Source organism: Eutrigla gurnardus (assembly GCF_963514095.1).
Source record: "Eutrigla gurnardus genome assembly, chromosome: 16".
Taxonomy (NCBI): Eukaryota; Metazoa; Chordata; class Actinopteri; order Perciformes; family Triglidae; genus Eutrigla; species Eutrigla gurnardus.
Genome location: NC_139927.1, coordinates 17408000 through 17434889, shown reverse-complemented (window position 1 = coordinate 17434889; position 26890 = coordinate 17408000). Strand labels below are relative to the sequence as shown.

The 26890-nt window shown below is 44.8% G+C and overlaps 3 protein-coding genes across 9 annotated transcripts in view; all 3 read right to left on the bottom strand.

Moving 5' to 3' along the window:
* bach2b (BTB and CNC homology 1, basic leucine zipper transcription factor 2b) overlaps positions 1-16830 on the bottom strand; it is a 476383-nt gene extending 459553 nt beyond the window's left edge. The window contains exon 1 of the mRNA XM_084029937.1: positions 16819-16830. The gene's annotated coding sequence lies outside the window, so the exon portion shown is untranslated. The remainder of the gene's footprint in view (positions 1-16818) is intronic.
* epha7 (eph receptor A7) overlaps positions 1-26890 on the bottom strand; it is a 79553-nt gene that overhangs the window by 14583 nt on the left and 38080 nt on the right. For 4 of the 7 annotated variants that reach the window (XM_084029923.1, XM_084029926.1, XM_084029924.1 and 1 more), the window contains exons 6-9: positions 7351-7475; positions 5423-5591; positions 3775-3883; positions 2388-2443 (exon numbers count right to left, since the gene is read on the bottom strand). In XM_084029923.1, the coding sequence (XP_083886049.1) occupies positions 2388-2443; positions 3775-3883; positions 5423-5591; positions 7351-7475 (459 nt within the window). Of the gene's footprint in view, positions 1-2387; positions 2444-3738; positions 3884-5422; positions 5592-7350; positions 7476-26890 lie in introns of all 7 variants that reach the window. The other 3 variants (XM_084029921.1, XM_084029925.1, XM_084029922.1) reach the window with 1 other exon arrangement.
* The window catches only part of trim54 (tripartite motif containing 54), a 278550-nt gene continuing 259173 nt past the window's right edge, over positions 7514-26890 (bottom strand). The window contains exon 9 of the transcript XR_014598478.1: positions 7514-7525. The gene's annotated coding sequence lies outside the window, so the exon portion shown is untranslated. The remainder of the gene's footprint in view (positions 7526-26890) is intronic.

Here is a 26890-nt window from a genome sequence, read left to right as displayed (position 1 = left end):
TCTGCCGAGATCAGAAAACATGCGATTCAACAAGCCATTCAGATTTAGCTTTCACTTTGAAAACCATCTATTTGGATTTATGTGGTTTAAATCCCTTTCTTGCTATTTACAGAATGTAATTTCAAGTTCTGCGAGGCACTTTTACGACTTTTTTGTGGCAGACAGAAGATTCTAGCGTCCAGCGTTTCCAGCTCGACTTATCTCTCTCGGGTCGTATGATGATTCTGATAGGGCAGACGTGGTTCTGAATTTAACAGATCCAGTTGAGCAACTGCATCTTTTTTCAGTCGATGTGAATTTCCGGCTCAAAAAGTGACCGAATGAAGCTTAAATGAAGTCAAATTTTCTCTCCATGTTTGCTCCATAATACTTGAAATCATGCCACGTTTTATGGCCTTCTGGAAGTGAAAGTGTTGAATTTAAACCAAACATTCACGTAGATTTTCAAAATAAAATGTGTAAATTGCTATACATACAATACACATTAAAGTTTCAGTAGTGATTATAATTTGTTATTTAGTCATCTCTATAAACAGATTCTGTATTGAGAATCTGTAGGCAACGGGGCAAACATTTTGTTCAGTTTCGACTGATCCTCAAACTTAAATTCTGTGCTTTGATTTGTTGGATGAATATTGTTTATAGATCATTTCTGACCATCCTAACTCCTTGGTCACTATATTTTCATTGGCGATATAGTGTTGTTAACAGTTGATGCATGATAGGATGAAAAAAGTGTGACCATGGCCAAGCAGGGACAGTTACAATGTGCTTTTAAGATTCCACCGATAACAATATAACCTCTCAACTGTAAAATGTAATGAGCGACAATACACTGTGCAAAGGCTGGCCCTGCAACCTCGTCTGACTGGAGAGACTCTTATTGTGGGTATGGAGGAAAGGCAATGATGCCATTCCAACGGCGTAAACACAACAAGAGCATTGTGCTCCGGCGAGGGGAGATTTCCCTCCACTTGCACCCATAATTGCTCCGTCCATCCAAGACGTCAGTGGATCTGATAGCCGACGTCTTCCTCTCGCTACATGGCAGACAAATTGGGTCTACATGTTGAATTTGCTATCTAGCTTCTGTCACCCCGGCAGCCTTTCGTCATTTGATATTGCACGGCGGATCGCTCCATTAAGCCGGCTTGGTTTGTGTTTTCTTTTTTTTTTCTTCTTCTTCTGCTGAGGTGGATCCGTCAGACACTTAGCAGTAGCCAACCTGGACTTACTTAAAGCCTCTCCTTTAGCCGTACACATTGTGACACCCCTGACCCTTTGTTTTCCAAATCAGCAGTTTGCCTACAGCGTGGATCATTACAGCTCCACTTGGGGGAAGCAGTTTGCAGCTGGATCTCCAGGGGCATCATTAGGGGTGTTTTTTTTCTTCTTTAAAGCCTCTAACTGATAGAAGGCGCATCGAAACACCCCCCTTCGACACGACAAACTGTGTGTGCACCAGGAGATTTGTCGCTCACTAGGGGTGAAAGTAGATTGAAGAGCTTGCTGGTACTATTACCCCCAAACTTCATCGCTTCCCATTGTTTTCCTCTCACCCCCCTGGACACACACCTTCCATGTTTTTTTAATGCAATGGTACCAGCAGAGTTACAGGAGTCGCAGCTTGTTAGACCCGCTTGTTGTAATAAAACTCCCTGAAACCTCACAATATATTTTGTAGAGCCCCACCTGTATGGGATTTTTGGGGCCGACTGCGATATGATGGATTAAACATATTCCGATATCCATACAGGTCGCTTGGCTATTGTAAATGGTAGTGCACTCTACTGGTCAAACTATGTAATGACACCACAGCTAAATCATTCCATCCGCACTTACCATATTAGTTTCTTCAAAATGTTGCTATATTGGCCGATACCGATATTAACTGCGATAAATCGGTCAGGCTCTTGTATTTTACGAGGGAGATTTTTTTTTTTTGCAAGAAATGACTGGCTGCCAAAAATCCACTCGATATCAGACAGTCAGCTGCAGCAGAAGTTGACGTTCGCCAGCAGTAGGATTACTTAACAGTTTTAGAAGAAAACTAGAACGGCACTCGGACAACCAGTTCAACCTCTACTCCGTCCCCGACAGCTGTCACATTCATGCGTTTGTAGTTTCCCAACTCCTTCATCTCCACACACTGAGTCTAGCCAATCAACAGCAGATGTTAGCCTGATTGTTCCCCGGCTTTGACTCAAATCAAATGAACTGGGATCAAACACTCACGCCTGTGGCTGCTAATGTGGGTTTTAAGGCACCCCTTTCTGTTCAGTATGCAGTGATGGAGATGTCTCTGTCTACGTGTGTGTGTGTGTGTGTGTGTGTGTGTGTACACATGCATCTATACTTTATGCGTGCTGATGAATGCAGGCACTCACATTGGAAGTAGAGCTCCTCGTCTCCCTCCTGATCTGCTTTGCTGTACCCGCAGTGCCTGCACGAGGGGAGAGGAAGAGGGTGGCGGAATCAACTGATTGTGCCGAGGAAATGAAACGCCGTAAATTACAAGAATTTTAATGCGGCAACAAGCGTCGCGCATGACAAATCTCCTCAAGAAACCCATGCTGAGCAGTGGGAGCTGTGAGCCCCGACTAGAATGAAGCCCAGCTCGACTAATCATGTAACATATCAGATTTAAACATGCGCTGTAAAGGACGGTTCAACATGTCTCGTAATATTCATTTGTAATATTAACGTGTTGAAGGTTCCTTCAAGCAGGTGTTCTGCTGCACAAAGTTGGTCTTTGAGCAGAAACTGGGGGGAACAAAAGGATGACATGGGGAAAGTGGAATAAGCCAGAAGTGATGGACCTGAACTTACTGTGGATGACGCATTTGTGCAGCGCGTCTCCACTGTTCATTATGCGAAGTAGAACTCTAATGTATAGACCTATAAATATATAAATATATATATTTATATTAGGTCATTTCACCACATTGTGATTTCCTGTATATAACAGATCTAAGAGAAATATAGGAACTACCCAAGAAAAGGTTTAATTTCTCTGTAGGGTTCCTTTTCATAATGTTCTTATAACCTCAATACTGGACCAATTTCAAAACTTGTTGTCTTTATCGGTTGGGGTTGAAAAATCCTGATGTCACCCTCAAAGATTTCTCTGCATGAGCTCATTTTTGGCGATCGCAGTGCAGTATCTCAAGTGAGAGCACCCTCTATTCCAATGTATGGACCTTTATCCTCAGCTGACATCGGAGACACTGCTATCACTGGAAAGTAAAAGTCACCCTGACATCAGTGACATCGACTCGACTATCTCATGCCTCGGAGGAGAAGGGGGGAGGGGCGTCATAGATGGCTCATTCTCATTCACGTACAGCATTAACAGCAAGTTCTGATGAAATGCCATACATGCAGGTGAAAACACAGATGAAGAGCGTGAGGGAATGTTGATGGGCTGGGTGCCTAGTGATGGTCGAAGAAAAAACAAAAAAAACGTGGCATATTTCATCCTGCCCTCTGGATCACACAGACACACACACACAGACACACACACACACACAGGGACGCAGAGCCAACCCTTTCTCGCTCTAGAGTACTTGTATCATAATGGCTCTGCTTAATAAAAAAAAATAAAAAAAGAAGATGCATCACAACCCATTAGCACAGCATGCCACGATGTGATGGGTGCGCGTGTGTGTGCGCGTGACGGCTCCGCAGGCGTGGAGGCCCGTGAGTGACAGAAAGGCTAATTGACGAGCGCAGACTCACAGGAGCGGAGAGTCAATGGGGCCCGCGAGAGCGTACCTTCTCCCGATGATGAAGCCGAACACCATGAACACCAGGATGATGGTCCCCGCCACGGCCACCACCGCGATGATGATGACGGGGTTCTGCTCGCTGGAGACGATTGCGGCTGATGGGACGGACACACGCAGAAACAGACATGTAGAGAGACAGACAAATGCTCAGTGTGAACTTCAGCACATCAAAGGCTACAATCTGCAGGACATAATTGAGTCAAATGAGAGGCGGTGAGATTGATAACCCCCCCCTCCCCTTTCCTCTGCTTCCCTCAGAGAGGAGTAGGAGGAGGAGGAGGAGGAGGAGGAGGAGGAGGAGGGACGCTTCTATTTTTGAGCTGTCCTTATACACACGGCTCTACTGTTTCAGAAAGTGGGCTTAATAGTCCCAGACGGCGACGGCGATGCCCTTCATCTCAAACAAAGACACATTCAGGTTGGATTGTTACCCATTCAGGGCTTCCACAGTGCTCAGACTGTTTGCGTTGACAAACTGCCGATCGCTCCGGCAAAGAGCGGCCCGACATAGCGTCGCACAAAGTCAACGCGAGCGGGGTTTATGAGCGAGGCAAATTCATGCATTTTAAATCATGTGGATCTGCGCTGTATAAATACTTGGAAAGGGAATGATTTCATTTTTTTATTTTTATTTTTTGCGGCGGCCTGTCTCAGAGCTCAATTATGTGATCAGGTGTTCAAGCTCAATCATGGCTTTAATAGCGAACTAACTGTCTGTTTTGGGAGGAATTAAGAGCACTCGACTGTCATATTGCAGGTTTCCCTCCGAGACAAAGGAGCCTATTGGTCCAAGGACACTTTGACCGGACTGCAAACTTCTAACCTTGTCACAGGACACGCTCTGCATGCTCTATGAGTAATTAATATGTCCTTTTATGCAGAAATGTTGGATGCAAGGTGGCTGGCATTGGATGTTGCAAAACTAAAGCAATGAATAAAGCAATGACTCATGGAGGTTTTTTTTTTATCTCAATATCCCGAAAAGGTTGTTATTCCTTTCAAATGTAGCACACAACGTTTCTGATTTGAATAACTATAAAGTTTTGCCTAACCTCGTGTGAATCCACGCTAACAATATATTAGCATGCTAGACATTTGTGATCCTGAACGCCCCTCACAGCGGCGTCTCTCGCCTAAACTCCCAATAACATGCTGTGACACTGTAATGTAACTGATTAGATTTAAATGAGTTTATCCTCACGACGCTACAGAAGCTTGTCCTTGTGCTTAGCCATTCCTCCCGTGACTCGGTGTCAGCACAAAGTCGAGGCAATTTCTGTTTGCTTTGCTCGAAAGCAAATTATTTCCCTGGGCTATTACTACTGTAGCCGGGAAACATTAACAGGTTGTGCATAAATTTGGAGTTGAAAAGGGACGTGCTCGGAAATGATGAGGTGATATATACGGCCGTGGTCCGGGGGACGTGCTAATGGTCTCTGGGGTTTTTTAAAAAGACCATCAGGACACTGAAGATTTTGAAACATCTTAATAAACTACATTTTCACTTTCATAACTGAAGATGTATAAACATATACTCAAATATTTACATAAAAACAGAACACAAACATAAATTAGTATCTAAAAAGTAGAATTATGGGAATAGAAAAATAAATTGTATTTACAATTCTGTTTACCTGTGGCCTCCTCCTTGGTGGTGATCTCTAGTCTGGGGCCAAAGGTACCGTATCCGGCCTCCGTGAAGGCCCTGATCTGGAACACGTAGGCCGTGCTGGGTTTCAGGTTGTTCACCGTGGCTGACGTGGACCTGGACCTTACCGTGGAGTAGACCTGGTCCTTCTGATCCTGTACAAGGGAGGGATCATGTTTTATTCAGAACTCAACTTGTCACCATATGGGCGAAATAAAAGAACATCCGACTGCTGTGTGAAACTCTGGTTCATAAGTGAGTCCCATTGAAGTGCTGTTATCTTAACGTCTCTCCTTCCAGAATGACGGCGGGGATACTTCAGAGGATGTAATCACCTGCACTTTGTGAAAGGAATGAATGTGACGAACAATGTTTCATCCCACTAGATAAGTGTGACATTTTTAGATTAAACCCTTCAAATCATTTTAATATATCCTTCAGGCATGTGTATTGGCAAGAATCTGCCGAGGTCACATGTATCACGAACATTACTATTCATTATATTGCGATATATCGCGATACATTGCAATATATTGCAATATTGTTACCAACCTGTGACATTGGCCTTTATATTTGCAAATTAAAGTATTGACTGAGTTCATCTTTGGATGTAAGCTATTAATTAAAAAGTTAAAAAATAAATACAGTATCACAAATCATAATATTGCTATATTCGATATTTTTGCTTACCCTATTCAGCATCATGAGTTTAACTTTATCTTAAAACAAGGGGTCATTACATACATGACTTCTTTTACATTGTAACTATAATTGTCCTTGTATAAAGTCCCCCATATTTCCCTGTTGCCTTGATACATTCTGTATATTGTGCTGTTCTGAGTTGCTGTTTTGATTCACAATTCCATTCCAATTGCTAGTGTGTTTTTATTCATGTATTTGTATTGGTTTGTTTTGCTTTTCAGCTACTGTAAATTAAACTTCCTGCACAGATGGTGCACATTAAATGCCTCGTAGTGGTTCAAAGGGCAAAATCCCACCTTGTCATGGTGGAAAATGGCAAAGTCGCAGCGCATGGAACTGATTAGTTAGGCAAACAGTAATTCTGTTGAAAATACAAACTCAACACAAAATAAATGCTGGGAAAATGTGCCTCGTGCTGAAAGTACCATAAAACCTATTAAGCTATATTACTCCATAGTTTGAAAAACTGAAAGAAAAAAATGTTCTGAACATCTCATTTTGATTATTTTCCTATTATCTTACTATTAGGCCGCACAGAAGAGATCGACACATAATGACAATATCGTCATCAAGGGATCTATTTGGATGCACAGGCTGCAGTGGGTGCTGATCTATAAATGTTTCGCTCGGCGAAAAAGGCCCAAATGGAATGCCAGGGTCTGTTAGGGGTGTAGTTGTTGTTTCCAATTTTCCACTTTTACAGCTGGGCCGACCACAGCCACCGTACGTGACACAGGAGACTGATTCGACAGTGTTGTGGAGAGGGATCGGGCCAGCGGGACTGGCATTGCGGCGCCGCTATACCCTGCCTTTTGATTTGCTGGGTTAAATTCGCTCCATTAAACCTCGCTGTGGAAAAAGAAAAAGCTGATGTGTTCAGACTTGAAACACGGGGGAAGCAGCGGCACAATCTACGAGGGGGAAGGAGATAACGGTGACAGATTACTAATTCCGGCGACGTGGATCGTGTGCGTGTTAACACGTGCGCAGAGGGCGCCTGTGAAGGACTGCGCCCTGATTAAAATCTTACGAGCATCTCGTTCGTTATTGCAATTACGAGACAAAGAACGTACTCGCAGAATCTTGTGAATTCCCCTCACAGCAGCACGCAGATGAATGCACAATGGAGAGTCGGCAAAACAGAGACGGAAGAAGGGGGGGCGGGGGGATTTCACAAGACAAACAAGGACACAGGCAAATCCAGAAACTCACCTTTTCGTAGTATTTGATTTCATATTCGGTGATGACACCGTTGGGTTGCTGGGGCTCCTGCCAGGACAGCTGGATGCTGCGCTGCTGCACTTTCTCCCGGATGACCTCGCTGACCTGGGACGGAGCTGTTTAGGAGAAAAGAAAACGCCATTAAATTGAGGGCAAAAAAACTCAACTGCAGTGCAAACAGCAGAAGATAGCGACAATGCAGCCGGTGGAAAGCGAAATCTAGATTATAAATGACAATTTAATTTGTTGCGTTTCCAACATTTCCAGCGGAAAACAAGTGGTAGTTTACTCTCCGTGATGACAGAAGCGTGGGCCCCTCTTAGAGGGAGACGGGTGTACCTGTAACCTTCTGACATCACTCTTATGCACACCGATTTTCTCCGGCTCGTTGCATGACTCATTTGAAGTGTCTGGCTGCCTGGATTAACTGCTGCTACATTTAGATTTGCCAAACAGTGCACCCGCACACACACACTTCCTTTTTGAAGTTGTCAAGGTGAATGATGGTAGCTTGAAAGTTGGGACTTAAAGGGGACATGTCGTGCTCATTTTCAGATTCATACATTTTTTCGGTTTCTACTAGAACATATTTACACACCTTAATGTTGAAAACCCCTATTTTTCTCATACTGTCTGTGTGAATTTAGATTCCTTGTTCGCCAAGCGTCTGAAACGCTCCGTTTTGGCGGCTGCCTCTTTAAGACCCCGTCCTGACAAAAGCCCAGTTTGCTCCGATTGGCTGTGGGCAATATCTTGGCAATATATTCTTTTATTTTCATTAACATCTCCGCATTTAATTTTCAACATATACTCATATTCATGATGCAAAAATGGCCATATAATAAGGAAAATATAAAAGCACCCTATCCTTTCCCCAACCCTCTGGTCAGGAAATTACAAAAAGGTTGTGGAAGAATTTCTTTTAAATTAGAGACTGAACCAAAGGAGGGAAGTGGAGCCTCAACAGTTCCATCCATCTCTCGATGATAGAAAAATCATAGAGTCATATTATCTTAAAAAAGTGAAAATATCTGGCGGAGCAGTTGGAGCACATCACAATTCTCATGAAGCATTATCTATAATTTAGGCCAATTCTTGAAGTTAGTGAAGACACCACCTTATTTTTTTCAGCATATACCCCTTCGTTCCTAGAAAGTTCTTGAAACAATTTTTTATTTGAATCAGGTTACTGCGCTGGCATCTACTGAGTCTCTGACAGCGTGTCATTACTGCTTCTATGCTTCTGGTATACCATTTTTCTGACAGCACTTTTCTTAAGGACTCCAACTTTTTAATGCTCATCTGCACTCTAAACAGGCCAGAAATCCGTTCTGTAAACATGCTGTGAAACGACGATGACTCATGTTGCTCTTGGGGCAAAACATATTAATTAACACGTCTTAGCACGTTCGAAAAAAGGCGTCCTGGGGACGGCGTACACTCCTGACTAAAAGCCATTTTGTCAGAAGCGATTGCGATTTCTGTTTCCTGAATCTTTCACAAAACCCGGGTAGCGTTCAAATGAAAGGAAAGCTCACGGATGACAGATTTAAAGCGAAGACGTGAATTCTTACAAGACAGCGTGATGATGTGAATTTAGTTGATGGTCTACCTCGTTTTCAGCAATTTACAAATGATGAATGGTGTGCGGGAGGTCATGTTTCTGTGGCAGTGAAGTGACTCGTTGGTTCTGAGAGACAAAGCCTCGTTCCCTAGAAGTGCCATGCTCAGTGACCCGGCGCGAGCAGACCTCTGTAGCCTAAACGCAGCCTGACCCCAGATTGTTTTAAAATGACCCCGCTACTAATGACTCCGGCTGGATTAAAACCTCATTAGGCCTCATCGGCATTCCTGACAGTAAAGTGCACGACGGCGGACACCCAAGACCTTGTCAGAAACCCGCTGTTGTGACATGTTCCCTCATAATCCACCCAAAACACAGGAACAATGCATCCTTTCTCGGCGCGGGCGGACGGTCAAAGGGACGATTGAGTTTTCCCTCCCGAGTCACAACAAGCAGTTAGTGCAGCTTAAACTCATTCACTTTAGCTGCCGTCTCTGCCCCGCATCCAGACGGCGTCCTTGAAATATGGACCTTTCTCCTCCCGATCCTAAATCAGGTTTGGGTTTATGGGCACTAACTGACGCTTCTTGTCTGTGTTTACTGCTTTAATCTGGCATTTGCTTTCATCCCCCCCTCCCCATCTTTTTTATTCTCGCTGTGTGCATAGAGGAACACTACTTCAGTCAGAATATATATTTGCACGGCGAGGAACTCTTGGACTCCAACGCTCTTTGAGTAAACGGATACAGTTAGTGGCATACAGTCCCTGTGGGCCCCTTCTACTTTTTTTTTTTTTTTTACCTTTTCATAAGGCTTTGTTTGTCACTAAATTCAACAGTCAAAAGACAAATCTCCTTCAGGAGCATTCTCCTTTTTGTTTTTTTTGCTTTGGGATATTAACTTTTTTTTCTCCCTCGCTTTTGAAAGTGAATCAATAAGAAAGAAAAATACCAATAGTGCTGCTTTTTAAGACGAGAGAACAAAAACACATTGATTCAAACCCCCATTGAATCTGCACTGCTTCCTTTCAAAGACAAATCAAACTGTCGTCCTGTTCCTGGTAATCTTTGGTTTTAACAGTCTCTTACTTTGGCCTTTTAACTATTCAAAAGGATGATTAATTGTCATGGAAATTGTCAAAGCCAGACTCTAGCAATTTAGCATTAACGTTACAGCTGCTGTTTGGCCACTATGTCACATTTGCTACCTGGCTTGGTTTAGATTAGGGGGACCAGGTGTCTCAAACTACAGACTCCTGGGCCAGATGTGGCCTTTGAATATCCTGAGATATTTGAAATATTCATACTTTCACTCACATGGTGGCTCGAGGTCAAAATATGGCGGTTCTCACGCTTTCCATGCTGCAACTTGATAAGCTGAAACTATCAACGTCTGGACCAGATTTGGCTTTTTAGATACCCGGAGATAATTGAGATACCGTGACTTTTAGTCTCTAGTACGGGTGAAGCCCCAAACATGCTGGATCCTACACTTCCCATGAAGCAACAGGGTCATTTCTTCAGTCAGATCAGGGTGTCAAACTAGCAGCCAAGGGTACACTGCTTCCTCCCATAGACAACACTTAAATTGCTTATATTTTGTACTTTTTATTGATGATATTTAATATTATCTTTAATGAGATTAAAGATAATGCCTGTGCCTCATTTATTACTCTTATAACACAATGCATAATTTGAGGAAACTTCCATTTAATTGGTTACAAATTACATTAAGTCATTGATTCATTAAATAATTGACTTGATTAAGACTGGTTCCTGTTTCTCAGTTGTACTTAGTTTTGATCTTTTCTGCCTCAAACGTTGGTATTTTACTAATTCAAATCAAAGTTTTGAGATGTCATGCATGTCCATATGAGGTCATGGTTCGTTCGGAAGTAAAGACAGATTTGTCAGAGATACGTGGTTATCAAGCATCGGCGGGGGATACATGAGCCACGGAGCCGGCGCTCAGCATGATGAGCTACTTTCCCACACAGCTTCGTCTCCCTTCAGAGTGTGTGTGTGACGCAGGCTCAGGCAGCAGATCTGCCCCATTTACACCCCCCCCTCCCTTTGGCCCCACGGCTGTAGCAGCGATGACTCAGCTCGGGCCCCGCCCCATCCCTCACTCCCTTCACCCCCGCCACGGGTGACAGAGAGCCGGGGCCCTGTGTTTCCACACAGATCGTGAGCTCAGCGAGCGGCATTAGCGAGACGCCGTGTTCCGCGGGGTTGAAAGGTGATCGGCCATTTTCACAACGGAGGGGCAGTCATTCTCCGTTTCTCCGGGCTGTGAACAGATATGAGCATTAATTTGAGAGAGAAACTGCCGCTCGGGCTCTCTCTCTCTCTCCCTCCGTCTCCCTCGTGGCTCACTCAGGTGGCGCTGTGTGACAGCCATTAATGACAGACTACATGTCAGGGAGACCAGAACCAGGTCCCACTTCTAACATACCGGGGCTTAGTGTGGCAGTAAATTGTATTTTTTTGTCAGGCTGGACTTAAAGAGACGGTTTGGGAAGGCATTGCCTCTGCGATATTAGTGACCTCGAACAGTGTCTCCTGTAAAGCTAACCGATCCAGAAGTCGGTGGCCACCGTGCTCCGCATTCAAGCATTTTATGAATACATTAGACGCTGCGTTTTTTAATATCCTTTCCTTTCACTCAGCCGTCTGATTTAGGCAAAGCGGTCTGCAGTTCATTACATAAGTGTCTCTCTCTCTCTCGTGGACCGTACCGATGCTATAAACTCATATATTAATTACCGCCTGTTTGCAAGATGCGATGTCGTATCTTAATGCCAACGGCGCCATCGTTCGATCGCTGGCGTTTAATAGCGTTTTTAAAGGCTTTTAACAGGTTTTTAATTTGAAGGAGAGATTACAGTGTCTCCTTGAGAAAATGATAATAATAAAAAAGGAATCCTTTGGGCCCAATATATGCACATAAACAAACGCGGAAAGCCGCCTTACAGTTCCGACAGTGGCAATGGAAGGAAGACTGCACTGTTTTCTGCAACAACTGGCACTAAAAGAAAATTGACACATTATTAAAAGTCCTTTCAACACCCTAAGTCTGTACAGTACATCAATCTATGTTAACATACATAAAACCCACTTCGCCAGCTGGCTCTGCTCTCCGTCATATCTAAGTTATAATACGTATTATATAATAATACAAGTATTTCACACACTGACAGCGATTGATGCCTTTAACATACAGTATAGTAGCATCACCGTGGAGACGAATATACAGTTCGGTTTGGGGGCAGTCTGCCTGTTGGACCGAAGCCTTTTTAACACATCATCTCCAGCAGCCTGTGAAACAAAAGCCCGGCGACAGTTTGTGTTTGGCTGGCTTGACGCTAACGAGGTATGACATAATCAAGATTACTTCTACTTGGTGTTGTGACTCCCATAACGGGGCAGAACAAGACGGCTCTTAAATGTCGGCCTCTTGGAGGAATACAAATAAAGGCATTTAAGGAAGTCGTCCCTCTATGACTCTCAAAATGGTGGTTGTTGGGAGATGCAAATAGATCTCTTTGATGGGGGATTATGAAACGTTCATTTTAAAAGCTATTTAATACGACACTTCCATAAACCAGCAGACTGTTAGGAGAAAAATAGATAAAGCAGCAGAGGCTGAATTCTGACATTTAGGCTATAATATGTAGCAAACTTCTATCTACTGGATCCTCTATTTCCCATAATTCCACTAATACCGTAGTATTGTTTTGTTCAGACTGACCTGCACTGTTTGTAACTCTTCTGTAGACTGCAGCACGGCCCAAGAAACCCCACCGACATCGTCGAGGGTTATTTTTTATTAGACTTGAAAGGACTGGACAAAGCTCCTCCAGAGCCACAGAAGACTAGTAAACGGACTTTTACGTGTCAAACGTGTTGTCCTTTTAAGGTCAATGCAAGGCAGCTTTGCTCACGGTTAAACGAAAACCACTTTAGCTGAAAATAAAGACTTCATTCAGGCTGGGGAAAAAATTGCTTGCATGAGTTGAGAATTGTACGTGGGTCGCTGGATTTAAAAGCAAATGCATCTGAACAGACCCCCCCCGACCCCTGACCTCCACGCCATCTCACTCCCCGCCAATGTTTCTGTGTCCAACTGCTCTCTGCTCCTGGTGATGATCTCCTGGTTGGGATTGTTTGTCTCTCCCAACAATTTGCATTTTAAGACGTCAAGATCACTCCACCAAATCTCATGTGACCCGAGCTGTTTTTGTTTTGTTTATTTTACAGCTACCTGTTTGTACGTGGGTGTTTACTTTTCAGTGTGAAGTCAGCCACACTTTTTAGTTTGTCACGATCATTACTTGTAACCAGTAGAGTCTTTCAACAAATTTCAAGGCCTCAGACAAGGTATATAATTATACTTTTTGTCTTCGAAGTGTGCCAATGTGCGTTGCTAAAGGTCCTAAACGTGGCCACCAGTGAAGTCCAGAAGTTAACGCAAAGTTAACACATTCAAGTCACAAGGTAACACGGTCACTTGGCAAACTGAAACACCTTTTCCTCCCCTCGTGCTCCTGTCGGAATTCTGTAGAACTTGAGTCTGAATATCAATTCAGCCAAACATGATGCGGTTTTAAGTCAGTGCTTAAAGCTTGCTAACTCGTCTAGATTGGCTGACACACAACGCCGCTGCTGCTGCCAACACGTATTTCTGATGACGTCTGCTGCAAAAAAGGATGTATTATTTTGGGTTTTCTGGCCCACGGACTCTGCTCTCATCAAGCTCCTTCCATTAGCAGCAGGCAGCTGCTTTCAGAGAGAAAGGTCTTTGTGTCCTCTCGCTTCTTAAACCAAACCTACAGCCTTGTATATTATCCAATATGATCAATCTAATTCCTTCACAAGCTCTCCATTAGAGAAATCATGTGGAATGTGGCCAGACGTAGCGAAAAGCCGCAGCGTGTCCTCCCATCAAAGGCCGACGGTAACGTCTCTGGAACATTTTGATGGCCCGACGATTCCTATTCACCGCCAGAACTTCTGGCGGAGCAGCGTGAAATACCCTTGAACCGAGCGTGTTTGAAAATAGAGTTTTTTTTAAAGAGCCTGGCAGAGGACGAAGCGTTCGCTGCATAACAATGCCGGCCGGGGCGGGGACATCTTTAGTGACCATGTGGCGGGGGGGTCAAAGGGCACTCCGTTTGAAAGCAATTAGCTAGGCCTGACTTGAAGGAGGGCCTAGGCTGGGGTCTTTCATGTTCCATAGGGCTGACAGCTCCAGAGGTGATGGGATGATTATTAATACATTTCTGATGCTTTCACCACTGACAGCTCAACACAGCCATCAAATCCCCGCTCATTATTTCCCAGTTCAAGGACCTCACTATCCTACATTCACAGCGGATCTCTGGCTCGACAGAGAGGTATCGGATCCAATTGTCTTTGCCACTCTTTTTTTTTTCTCCTTAAGTGTTATAGCCAAATGCTTATCAAATGAAGGTGGGATGTGTTTGGCCATAAAGGAAACACGTTAGATGTCAATGAGCAGCTCGTCTCCAGCTAATAGAATCCCTCCTTGAATTCTCCCTGAGCTCAAGCAAGTAAATGTTGGTGGTGGGGTTGTGATTTGCTCAGTGCATCACCCACACCTAACAGCTTAAGTATAGCCCTATGTGCCGGGCATCAGAATCTCAGTGTACCCATATGGGGGGGGGGGGGGGATTCATGCTACACTGACATGCACACACAAGGTGCACTGTGGATGATTGCTCCGCCGGCGCCTTTTAACCCCGTGTTCTGCTCCTGTAATATCCAAAATGCTGTTCGGTAGTGTAACAGATGCAGAAATCACGGGTCAGCTTTGTGACATAATTGTTGCGCCAGCAGGGACCCCGTTTATTGAGGAAGCACTCAGCCTTCCTGTGTCAGTGTCCAAATTAGGGAGCGGGGCTGGCAGCCTATCATCAGCCACTCTTAGCACACTCCCTGATTCCTGCAGCCAGAGCGGGGGTCTGCAATCGCCCGTGTTTATGTCCCCCCTGATGCAGGGCAGCGATAGAGTCATCTCCACTCCATTATAGCGTAGCCAACCTGAATTTACATAATCACATAGCGGTAATGGTGAAATGATGGCCCTGTTCACACCGGGCACTAAAATGTGTCTTGGGAGGGGGGAGGATCTTTTTACAAATGGTCAGGCAAGAGAAACACACTGACAAGTAATAAAGAGAGTGTCTTTTTCAAAGAAACTAGAAATAGATGTTGAAGCCATTTTGACCAGATTTAATGTCTGCGTGAAACATGGGTTACATCTTCTCTTGCTGTGTTTATTTAGTTTTATCACAATGCTGCTTTTCAAAATCCCCTTTACGCTTAATAGTCAAGTAACTCAAATATGTAAAACAACATCTATTCATGATGGTAATCACATCCATCCATTATCTATTTCTATTGTCCAATGGTAAACTCAGATCTTCCAAGATTGGCAGATGAGGACAGGTTTGATCAGTGATGAGACATTTCGAAATCCAACGGGTCAAAATATGTGAGAGACACGCAGTAAAGTCACAGCAAAACATCTTCTTCTGCTTTACTGTCAATAACACATGAAGCTTTCCTCTTTTCACAGCTTCCCACAGTTAGCATAAAATAGGAGCAGTGAAGCAAATACAATCACGAGCAATCAGCTGAGACGCTGATTTTATTAATGTCAGGTGTGAAGTGTAATTTCCTCCTGTCTCTCCCAGTAACCAGGTCATGTTTTAGAAATGTCATAATCATCAGCTGGGCAGACAGATGGGAAACAGCCCAAAGGACAGTGACATGGAACATAAATTCCATATGCACTGCAGCCTGATTGGGCCAAAACCATGTATTTACCAGAGAAATCAAATGGAGCCTCTTGATTTAAACCCCTTGACCGTTCACACTAGAAACGCAGGTCCCAGTTGTTTGCAATAACTTTCCCAAATGCCGTCAAATAAGAACATTTGTTGACTTACTCTGGCAATCACGATTATAGTGAGAATATGCAGCAGGCGGGCATGTGTGTGTGCGTCACTTAACGCGTTGTGAGGCGGCGGCGTGGTGAGACGGAGCTAAACGTTTTTGAGACCCGGGCCTCATTTCTGGGAGGTTGCCGGGAAATAAAAGACAGGGTCACAAACGGATGAAAAAAAAGCTCTGGGTTTGTAAATAAAACCTTGGTTTTGATCACAGGCAAAAAACCTTTTCCATCTGAACCCACTTAATCAGAGTAAATCCCCGGGAAGCGCCCGGCTGTATGATACGCAGCCTGACATCCTCATTCTTCATCAGCGAATTTCCCCGAGATCTGCAGAATGGTGCCGATGAAGTCGCGAAGGCACGCTGCGCTGGTCACACATCCCCCCTTTTTGATGGTGAGCTGTGTTATAATGATGCTATCGAGCTTGGCACACGGGGAAACAAACAGGCGAGGGGGCCGGATGAGAAATGAAAGAGCTGGTACTTGTTATAATGTACACGCTTGGCTTTGCTTATCCGCCGCCTCGCTGACCTTTCTGCTACGAGCCGCTGCGAGGCACGTCTTTCCAAATACATGACCGGGCTAAGCAGAAATATACGCGTTTGCATACACAGTGGCTTTATCATTTATCTTAATAAAACAAAGGCCGCGGAGTGAAAAGGCACGGAGCGGATTGCGGTGAGAGCGGCTGTGGATATTTACAGATGCTGCTAAGCAGCCAAACGGCCTTCCACCTCTTAAATGTCAAAGCACAGCCTGAGGGCCCCGCGCGCCGATCTGAAGCCCTGATTGGACATATGACTTCTACGGGGAATGATAAGTGAGATAACTCACAAAACGCACCCGCGCCGCGGACGGGCGGCGCACACCGGGTCAGAATCCTGAGGCACCGCTATTATTCCGAGGTTTCAACCCCCTACGGTCACACTTATCTGCGGCGTCACACAGAGGCAGCTGCTCCCAACGCCGCTCTCGTTGAAGAAATATTAAAATTTCAAATTAAAGCCGGCGCCAGCGTTTGCTGAATGGAGGGGGGGGGGGGGCATATGATCGCTGAGGGCTGGCATCATAAACATCCATCTATTATAGAAATATCTCATCGGGATGATGATGATATTAATCAGCGCTCATATGCTCTTTAATCACAGTCTTGGACAGGCTCCATCCCAGGGAAATCATATCCACGGCCCCCTCCAGCCGCCTCTGTAATTTTTGCAGTCCGGTTCCAACACGCTGATTGCCAACAGATCTAGGCCAGGCCTGCAGCTCTCCGAGACGCCGCCCGGTTAAATCGGATCAGAGCCCGAGGCAGGTCGGACAGGAGCTGGAAACGACCCCGCTCATACGGCCGTGGACAGTCGTACAAGGACCCGGATGTACTCCCTTGATGCCACGGTTGCCGAGCAACTTGCATCTGTCAACGAGTTCAGCGCTCCGCCAGATGAAGTGACAGCCACACATTCCGAGTGTGGTTATTCCAGCGGCCAGGCAAAGTGTTTTGAGATTCTAGTTGTTTTTTGTTGCGAGGAGGCGGAAAAAACAATCCTCCAAAACAAATCTCATTCGTTCTAGGGGGATCACCTTTAATCTCAAAAGTGAAAATGAACCAGTTGGAGACAAAAACAACCGGTGGAAAAATAAAACCTGCCACACTGTTAAACCCGCTGACCCCCTCAGCACAGACCCACGCGATCAAGCTTTGCTCAGACCTACAAAACATTATTTTTAAAATCGAGTGGAGATCTCAAGATACCAAATATGTCAGGCTGAATGGTGAGGAAATGTGTAAATGATGAACAACACATGTGGAATATTTCCATTACATGTCAGTTGCTTTGTGTATATCTGATATACTGCACATTTATTTATTCAGAAATATGAGCTAATAAAGCCCAATATCAATAGGGTAAGGACTTGGCAGCAACCTCCTGTTCCGAAAAGTGAAGCCACAGAAAAAGTGCCTTAAAACTGCATTCTCTCTAGTGTCCAGTAGGGGGTGACTCATCTGGTTGCAATTGGAAGCCTTATTCAAATGACCCTACTTCTCACTTTATAAATCCCCTTACTAAAAAACAAAAACTAAGGATCTCAATCACTAGTTCCGGGTCTTCTTCAAAACAGCATATGATCCGACATATGATGTAAAATAAGTAGTAAAATAGGCGATAAAGCAGCGTATGCACAATACAATGGAGATGCCATATATGGACGGCTCAAACAGTAATGTAATCAATTAGTTGATCGACAGAGGACCAATAAGTACAAATCTGTCATAAGTTTCAAAGCAACATCTCAATGAAGCAGAAACTAATTGTAGTTGTTGTAAAATAATGTCCATGTTGATCCAACACACGCCTGCTTCAAAGCTCACAATACCTCATTCCGCCTGAGAAAACAGAAGCTGGAGGATGATGGCGACCGGGAAGTATGGAACCCATTTGCACACTCTGTGTGAGTCAACCGAGTGCATCTGCAGGAAATCGAGCGGCGCGTAGCCGGAGTGAAATGCACCTGGTGATAAGGGATAAGAGTGGAAGGCCCAGCCGACTCAGCAGCAGCGGCAGCCCTGTAATCAAGGGGACGACCTGATGCTGGCAGCGGCGCTCGTGATGAGTAACCCCCCCCCCCCCTGAGTGAGACACTCCAGACAGGCCTCCAACCAGACAGCATGTGGGAGAGGAAGAAAAAAAAAAGGAAAAAAAAAAATTGCACAAAAGCCTACTTAGCGTGTGACTGTAGTTTTGGGGATTGGCTTTTTCTCCGTCTGTCATCAGCGGTGAGCTTTCCCATCACTCATCTGTCTGCTATGAGCTCACTTGATGTCTTCTTTATGCTCCGACAAAAAGCAAATGACAGGACGTGAAGGGAACCAGACGGCGGAGCACGCACACTCACGACTGGGCGTGTCGCTTTTTCGCACTCGACACTAACACAGAGACGGCTGGCGTGCATTCACCGCGAGGAAAGCGTCGAATCGTTCCAGCGATTGACCTCCCGAGCCGCGTCTTTTTCTTTGTGTCCCGTTAACTTCCAGAACCAGCTAAGTGATTATGATTAATGGACGCCGAGCGGACACGGAGACAAGCGGCGACTCCATCTCTGTGGGACTTACGGATGTGTTGCTGCTCGTGACTGTGTGTGCAGCTCAAATTCATAACTATGATTTATTATGGGGTGTCACGTGAATGCTGTTTGCGGTGCTAAAAAGTTAGCGGAGTCTAACAAGAGCTGATTATTCCCAGACTCGGCCCTCTGAGCCTCCTGGCAGCTTTGCAACTGAAAGTGTGCTGAGTGATCGGCTGCTCATAGAGACAAAGCTAGGTCTCGGGTTGCCCGGATCAACTCGGCACCGCCACTGTCCTTTGTCCCACATTAGCCCCCCCACCCCACCCGCCATGCTGTAACACCTGCTCGATAGACAACAAGATGGCACCCAATAGAAAGCCTCTTTCACATTCTCTCTGACTTGAGGAAAGACTAAATATGACCTTCAAGCGAGGGCAGAGAGAGAGAGGAGGGCTCGCTGATGTGGGAGATGCTTGTTGTTTAAAATGTTCAGAGTTAAAGGGATAATCCGCCATAAACAGACGGCCCTGAAAGCCCAAGGTCAACCAGTTTTTGGGTGTTTGGAATAATTTGATGGGACATTTTTTCTACTAACATACAGACACCTCACATATTGTTTCTATGTTTTCTAGTTTTCAGCCCTTAATGTTTTTTTTTACATGTTGCTGATTAGAGGGGGATACTAAGGGTAGCTTTCACACCTAGCCTGTTTGGTTTGATCGAACCCCGGTACAAAATAAGGGGTTCAGCGATCTGAAACAGCTGCATTCAACAATCACAGTGGGAGATATCCGCTCATAAGAGACGGAGCTTCCACATTGTCCAGAAACACAGAAGCAGATGAGAATCCCTCGCAGCCACAAGACTATTTCAGTCAGGGTTGTGACTTTCACCTTTTTTTCCCTCTCTCTCTCTCTCTCTTGCTCTCTCCACCTCTGCATTAAACCCACGGCAAGTTCACACCACCTCTCAGTGGGCTGTCAAACGTCTGGGGGGATGTAGGAAATCACTTACTCACAGCGTGGATGAGGGAAAAAACTGTGAAGCTCAAAAGAAAAAATTGAAAAAAAAGAAAAAAGAATGACAATATTTCACCATAAAATATATTCAGTGATGAATTGGACATCACAGCTTGGCGATACAACATCTGCGGCACGGCGTATCACTTTTTTTTTAAAGCTTATGTTTGAATTCATAAATCTTAGCAGACGTGTTTATTTAGAAAAACACCTGCAGCTTCTTTGAGCGTTTTAGTCATTTCCTGTGAAATAATTCGGCGCCCTGCAAAAAATAAAATAAACCCCTGTGAAGTTTAAGGCGGCACAAGAGCGTGAACAAAGCTTTATTCTTCAACAGTCTGAGCGCCGGCTCCCTATCATTATAATGATGTCATTATTGCGAGATAATTAGCCTTGAAAATGTATCTTGGGAAACAATCTCATATTCCACTTTCTCCATCCGGCAGCAAGTGTCTCTGTTTCGCTGCCAACTCTATATTGGACTTGATAATGACTCTTTTTCCTTGCTTTCGGCTGGTTACAGAAAAATTTACCTCACAATATCCGCCGTGATCATTCCGCCTTAGTGTGGGAAATACGAATAACAGACAGACTAATGAGATGTCAGAGATCATCAGCGAAGCCGGCGAGGAAATAACGGCGATATTGAGAAGGACTTAAAAAAAAAACGCAGCCGTGAGCCGAGCAACATAATACGGCTCAAGGTGGCACCTCGTGGCATTAAGCAATCCAGAAAGGTATTTTGTTCTTTTCCTGTAACAGCTCTATTAACTGTATAATGTTTTCTCATTGTGGCTGTTTCGTGGTCTCGAGTTTATGGAGCGCTGCTTTAAAAAAGAAGTAGGTACGAAGCAAGGCTTAATGGAGAAGAATTTATAAAAGGGAATAAAAGCCATTTTTGTAAACATTGTGCGCTGGTCAAATATATTCTCAGCCTCCACATGGACGTAATCAGCAGTCAACGCCTCCTAAAAACTGCCATTAGTCACACCGGGACAATTAAAATAAGCTGCCCCAGTCGGTGCTTTGTACATCTCCCTGAATTGCCTTAATCCGTCATTATTAAACTCAAGAAGAGTTGGTGGGACCATTCATATCTATATAGAGGACAAGCAGAGCTGTGTGGATTCAGGCTCAGACAGCAGCAGCAGGGGGGTGCAGGGTGTTTGTGATGCAGATTCCCTCCGAGAAGAGGACCACCAGCAGTGGGGGGGCACAAACATGCACACACACACCCATGCAGCGTGTGTTTGTCGGTACATCGGGCCTGGTAGGAGTGTCGGTGTCCCCTGCTGATGTGATAGAAGGAGGTTGAGGGTTTTACCCGGCGCTCCGTGGAGGTGTCAGTCTGCCTCAGCTTGCATCTACAAGCCGATGACAGAAATGGATTCATTTTGGAGTTCAAACTTTTCTTTCTTTCTTTTTTTGGGAAACAAAGAACAAACTATGTTCCTCATAGGCCTACTTTTATTAAACTGCTGTTTATTTTAAAGTTTATGTCGTTTACTTGAGTACATGTGGCTAATGTAAGCCAAGAGGAAGGCGCTCGTATGTTCGGTCTCTCTGCTCTAACAGGTTTTCCGTAGGAGGACTTTAATCTGCTGACGGAACAAACAAACATCCCCCTCTTTACGTTTTCATGCCTCTTGAGACGGAACATTTGATTTATAAGTGAATTGGCTCCAAATGAAGGTAGATTGACGCCAGCTGGGTTAAAGTGGAACTAATTCCAGAGCTCCTCCCTGATTGGCCGCAGACAGCAGGTGACAGGGGATAAAAGGTCATGGAAAACAACAGGTGGGGTTGGTCTGCCTGTGGAAGGCTGGTTTTTTTGTGTACTGCATATTCTTTTTTTCCTTCATGAATTGCATCTTTTATTGAAAAAAATTATGAAATGCACGATGCTTCTCCTTTTTGTGGGCAGATTTGCTGGAAAAATCAAGGCTAAAGCAGGACAAACATGCGCACACACGGCTTTGTATGCAAATATGTTGATGATTCTTTGAACTTTACTTTTCCAAACTATTTCATTTTATGAAGCCCCAGAATATTTGGCAGCTCTTTTAGTTGCATTTTGTCAAGAAACAAAAGAAAGTTGTGAAAAGAATAGTCCAAATAGGGCCACGTGAAATTGGGCCGAAGCAGCTTAAAAGAGGGACGGAGGGGCTCGCAAATTGAGAGATGTAGCCCGACGTCCTGATTAAAGCCGGTGGCGAGGTGTCAAATCATTGTCAGCCTTTTGTGTATTGCATCGGCAGGATTTGCCACTACTGTAATTGGTGATCTCCATCTGATAGGCTACGAAGGATACGAGGCTTAAGACTTAGTGGGAGGGCCCCGGGCGTTGAGCTTCGACCGAAACCTCGCCCCAATTACCCCGGGGACAATGACAGACGGTGGCTTTTGCCTCTTTTGTGTCAGACGTCCAGTTGTGTTTGCTCAGCGTGTCTCCAATCCACTTTGTCGTCAGTTAATTGGAGAGCGGTGAGTTATTCGAATGCAAATTGCCAGGCGTGTTCCCATCATTTAAAGCAAGCTACCTTCAGGTATCACGACAAAATAAACCCCCCTATGGGGCGAAGACTTCCCCTCCTGCAACACACCATGCCTACGCTTCTACGGCGCCCATGCACTCGTCTCCAGCGGCTGTCGAGACGCCGCACGGGGGATTCATCCCACGTTATCAACTGTGATTTAATTTCAGCCAGACAGCCGAGGATGTTATCTGCAATACGTCAGATTAACAAGCCCATACAGCTGAAATACATCCCAGTCAGTGCATTAAGTCACAGAATCTCACGAGCTGGATGTAATTTAATTTTGCGTAATAGACGGAATCAAATAACGTCATGACATTAATACGTGATTATCAGTCTTCCGGAGCACTAGAGGAGTGTTTTTACAAACCTGGTGGGGGGGTGGGGGGACTCCTGCAGACCCCCTTAATGCCGTCTCTCATCAAGACGTTTCGTGCCAAAATACACGGCTCTTCACACGTCGTGACATACTTTTTTTGGCAGCACTTGACGGCGAGTCACCAGCGTGATGGGGAAGATGATTTGGGGGGAAATTTACAAATTTAATTAGCTCAGCCTCTAAGGACACAAGCTCTTCCAACTTTCATTTAGATGTAATCTTTCTTCGGAGAATACATCACATACGGAACGCACGGCTCTCACCGAAGAACGGCTCTTCTTCGACACAGCAGGCAGGGGACAATGGCTGCCTGCTTCCACAAAGGCATGACTGAAAACGTGTGACAACAGTGCACAGTTGGCATTGAAAACTATGACAAATAAAAAAAGGACTACTTTTTGGGACAATTGACCTAGACCTCGATTTACAGGAACAGTGTTCCTCCATTTCATTGACTTGTGTCTCCGTTGCCAGGCGATCTGTCGGCTTTAGCTTCTATCTTTTTGAATCGGTTTGAAACTGCTGATTGACATCCCGGACGCATCCTTCGAATGCATATTGTAGATGCTTCTGTCTGCCAAATTGCTTCTTGGTAATGAGGCATTCTGGGAAGCGTTGGACGTCACTGAGTGAGGTAAAAGTAGACAAAGGCAGGTTAAGAAAAACACAGAAAAGAAAGGTATTCAAGGATATCTACTTTTTTCCCCTTGAAACAAATATCCCTACTCCCCCACGATCACTTGCCTGTAAGCTGTTTCTTTCAAGGTAACTTATCTTTTTCCAGCTCAAACATGTTGTACTCTTGCATTTTGTCTGCAATCACAAGGTTAAACGGGCAATCATTTCCACCCAGCTGGACTCACAGTGCTCCAGTCAGACACTTCCCACCGACTCTTTAGTCCTGGCTGTCTGAGGATGCAGCAGGATGAGCAGACGGGTGAAGGAGATCATCTATTACAAAGGCACTGGGAGACTTAGCGAAGACGCTCTTGGCCCACGATACCGCGTCACAGCATCCCTCACGCCCTCGCTGACATCCTCCCGTCCAGATGTGGAGCCCGTCTGCTCGCCAGCCAATACCAATGCCCGTTTGCATAATCTTTTTACTGTTGTTTTATACCAAATCATTAAAAGTGGCCTACCAGATGGCTGTCAACTGCCCCCTCGGCTTTGATAATGGGGGAAAAAGGGGTTTTGGTGAGCGCTGCTTTTAAAGCAGGAGACGTACAGCTGAGGGACTAGCAGGTGTGCAGGACTAAACCAGGTCTTGGTCCTGGCCCTGAAATAATTTGAGGCAACCGCTTTTGAGGGTCAAAAGGTTGCCCCCCCTCCTTCCTTTCTCCAAAGCCAAAGTGGTCTGCCACAAACTCATTATGATTTCCAAGTGTGATGATCTGAATAAAGGGGGGGAAAGCAGGGGGTTGAAGACATAATTAGTTTTCCTCACTGCAGGAGACAGTATGCTGATGAGACAATGAAAGAAAGAAAAAGCCGAGCTGTCAATCTCCCTCAATTCTCTCATCTCACAAAGCACCAGTGAGCAATGTTCACAGGTGCCCCCCCCCCCCCCCCCCCACACACACACACACACACACACCCTGCACAGCAATGCACGACTGTGTTACGCAACGCAAACCTCTGCCAATTCTACCAGCGTAACCCTCTCCGTAGACCTCGGGAAGCAAGACTAAACAGACGCTTACAAGCAAACGTAGTGCAGGCCACGTTCAGAAGAAGTGCTCGAAATACAAATGTTACATTAAAATATAATTGTTTTATTTTGTATATTTTATTTCGGGCCAATAAACCTGAACCTTTAGGAATGCCTTGAGAGCCAACCTCGGAGAACAGAGTGGCCAAAATATGAAGAAATGAGACACATTGATCAAGCTACCTCCTCCCACTCAGAGCACTTATAACTGCTCTCAAAAGGCTTCTCCTTTAAGAGACGGTGGTGATTAATCACATGCACTGTGCTCGGCCAATCAGACGTGAGGATGTAACCTCCGTCTGCGTTATTGCTCATGATATACAATATGATACATCTTCGATATCTTCAGCAGCAAATCACACACAACACATCGACGTGCGTCAATCAGATTGTAGTCATATGCTCGACTGCAAATTAATTTGGAAAGGTGACCAATTGAAACATAGACTGAGATACGGTCCTGAAAGAACATTATTTACCATTATTACCCGCGTCAAAATAGATACCACGGCTCTCTACGATCCTAACGGGCTCAGGCAGATGGTGCTGTTTACTGTGTGTGATGGATGCAGCTAACATGCTAACACCCTCTGGGCTACGAACAATCCCTCCGCAGCAACAGACAAAATCCCATCGCCTGCAGGAAGGAGTGTGTGCGTGTGTGTGTGTGTGTGTGTGTGTGTGTGTGTGTGTGTGTGTGTGTGTGTGTGTGTGTGTGCGTGTGTGTGTTGTCCAGTAGGGGGAATTCACTGCTATTGGGCACCCACAGCGTGCAGCCCCGCTTGGCTTTTTATTACCCTTGGAAGTCCTTTTAACTCCTTGTGCAGGAAATGAAACACTCGAATGGTTCTATTGCAAAGTGCCGGAGCCATTTGCAGCCGGGGCCCTGACATTCCCGAGCATGTGTTCCATATAAAGGGAGGCTCTCGGAGTCACAGGTGCATGCTGACAGGGTGTGTGTGGTATGTCCGCGCGCGCGTGTGTGATTGAATGTATATGAGAGCAGAGAGGCGGTGCAAGTGAGAGAGTAGATAAATAGAGAGAAGGAAAGAAAGTATTTTGGTGTTTACCGAGGCCTTACAGTCACCCGTGGGCAGTGAGCGGAGAGCTGCCGCATTCCAGAGCCCGAGCCAGCTGCCTCCACTGACCGGCCGGTGCTCAGAACACACAGAGCGACTTTAAATATGGACGGCGGAGCTCGCTTTTCAGCTGGAACTTTTCAGGGGCTGAAAACAACACGATGTTGGCTGCTGATTTTGAGTTATGGTGGCTTTATTTCTGGGTTTGTCTGCGAAAAAATAACTCAAATAAGCCAACACAAGTTACTGGCCAGACCAAATAAGGCTGGAGCAACAAAGCCCCAACAAGTCTAGTGAATTAAACAAAAATGAGTTTTATTGCTTATGAATTCAACTTTTCATTTGTAAGAAAAATACTTTTTTAAATATTATTTTAGTTTCCTTTTGCACATTCGCTTCTGATTGCATGCAGAAGAGTATAGGTGCCTGGCATTAGGAAATTAAAACAGAATGAGGCGCGCTATTGGTGGTTTGATTTCTTCTCAAAAGTTCAACTTTTATTCTCAGTGGTTCAATGTTTATTCTCAACATTTTTACGCTTCATCCACCGGCTTCCAAGCTCTTTTACTGTGATTAGTATTATTATTATTAATATTAAAATGCTAGAAGAATGCAAAAAAATCAATAAGGTGCTGTGCCGCAACAAGGTGCTGCTGCTCAACTTGAGAACACTGTGCTTCAGAACGCTGATAAATATGTGCACTCTCATTCACGGCTCCTTTTGTTCTCAGGTCACACTGTTATTTGTCCCACGCTTCATCTGCCTCCACCAGACTGACTACCTCAATTACTGGCGCTCACTGAGAGACATTAATAAGTGTCCGACCAACCTGAGATGGAATATATTAGAGTTCCATTTTTGTCGACAGTGACATTTCTCATCAACTAGCCCTCAGGTCTGTAATTTCACTGAGTGAATACTGTGTGCTGGTGTCACCCTGTGCTTTAATCTGGTCATGTACTGTTGCTTATACACAGGAAATACTATCGGATTCAGACGTGTGTGTGTGTGTGTGTGTGTGTTGCTTTTATCGAGGACAAAGCAAGCTATAGGAAAAAAACATTTCATCAAAAGGTTATGTCTCTTTCCAGTTTCTGAGATATGTTGTATATAAATATACATTTCTACCTGTACACAAAATTAATCTTAAAAATTCAACACTGGCCAACAATGAAACTCCAATAACCTCCATTATAA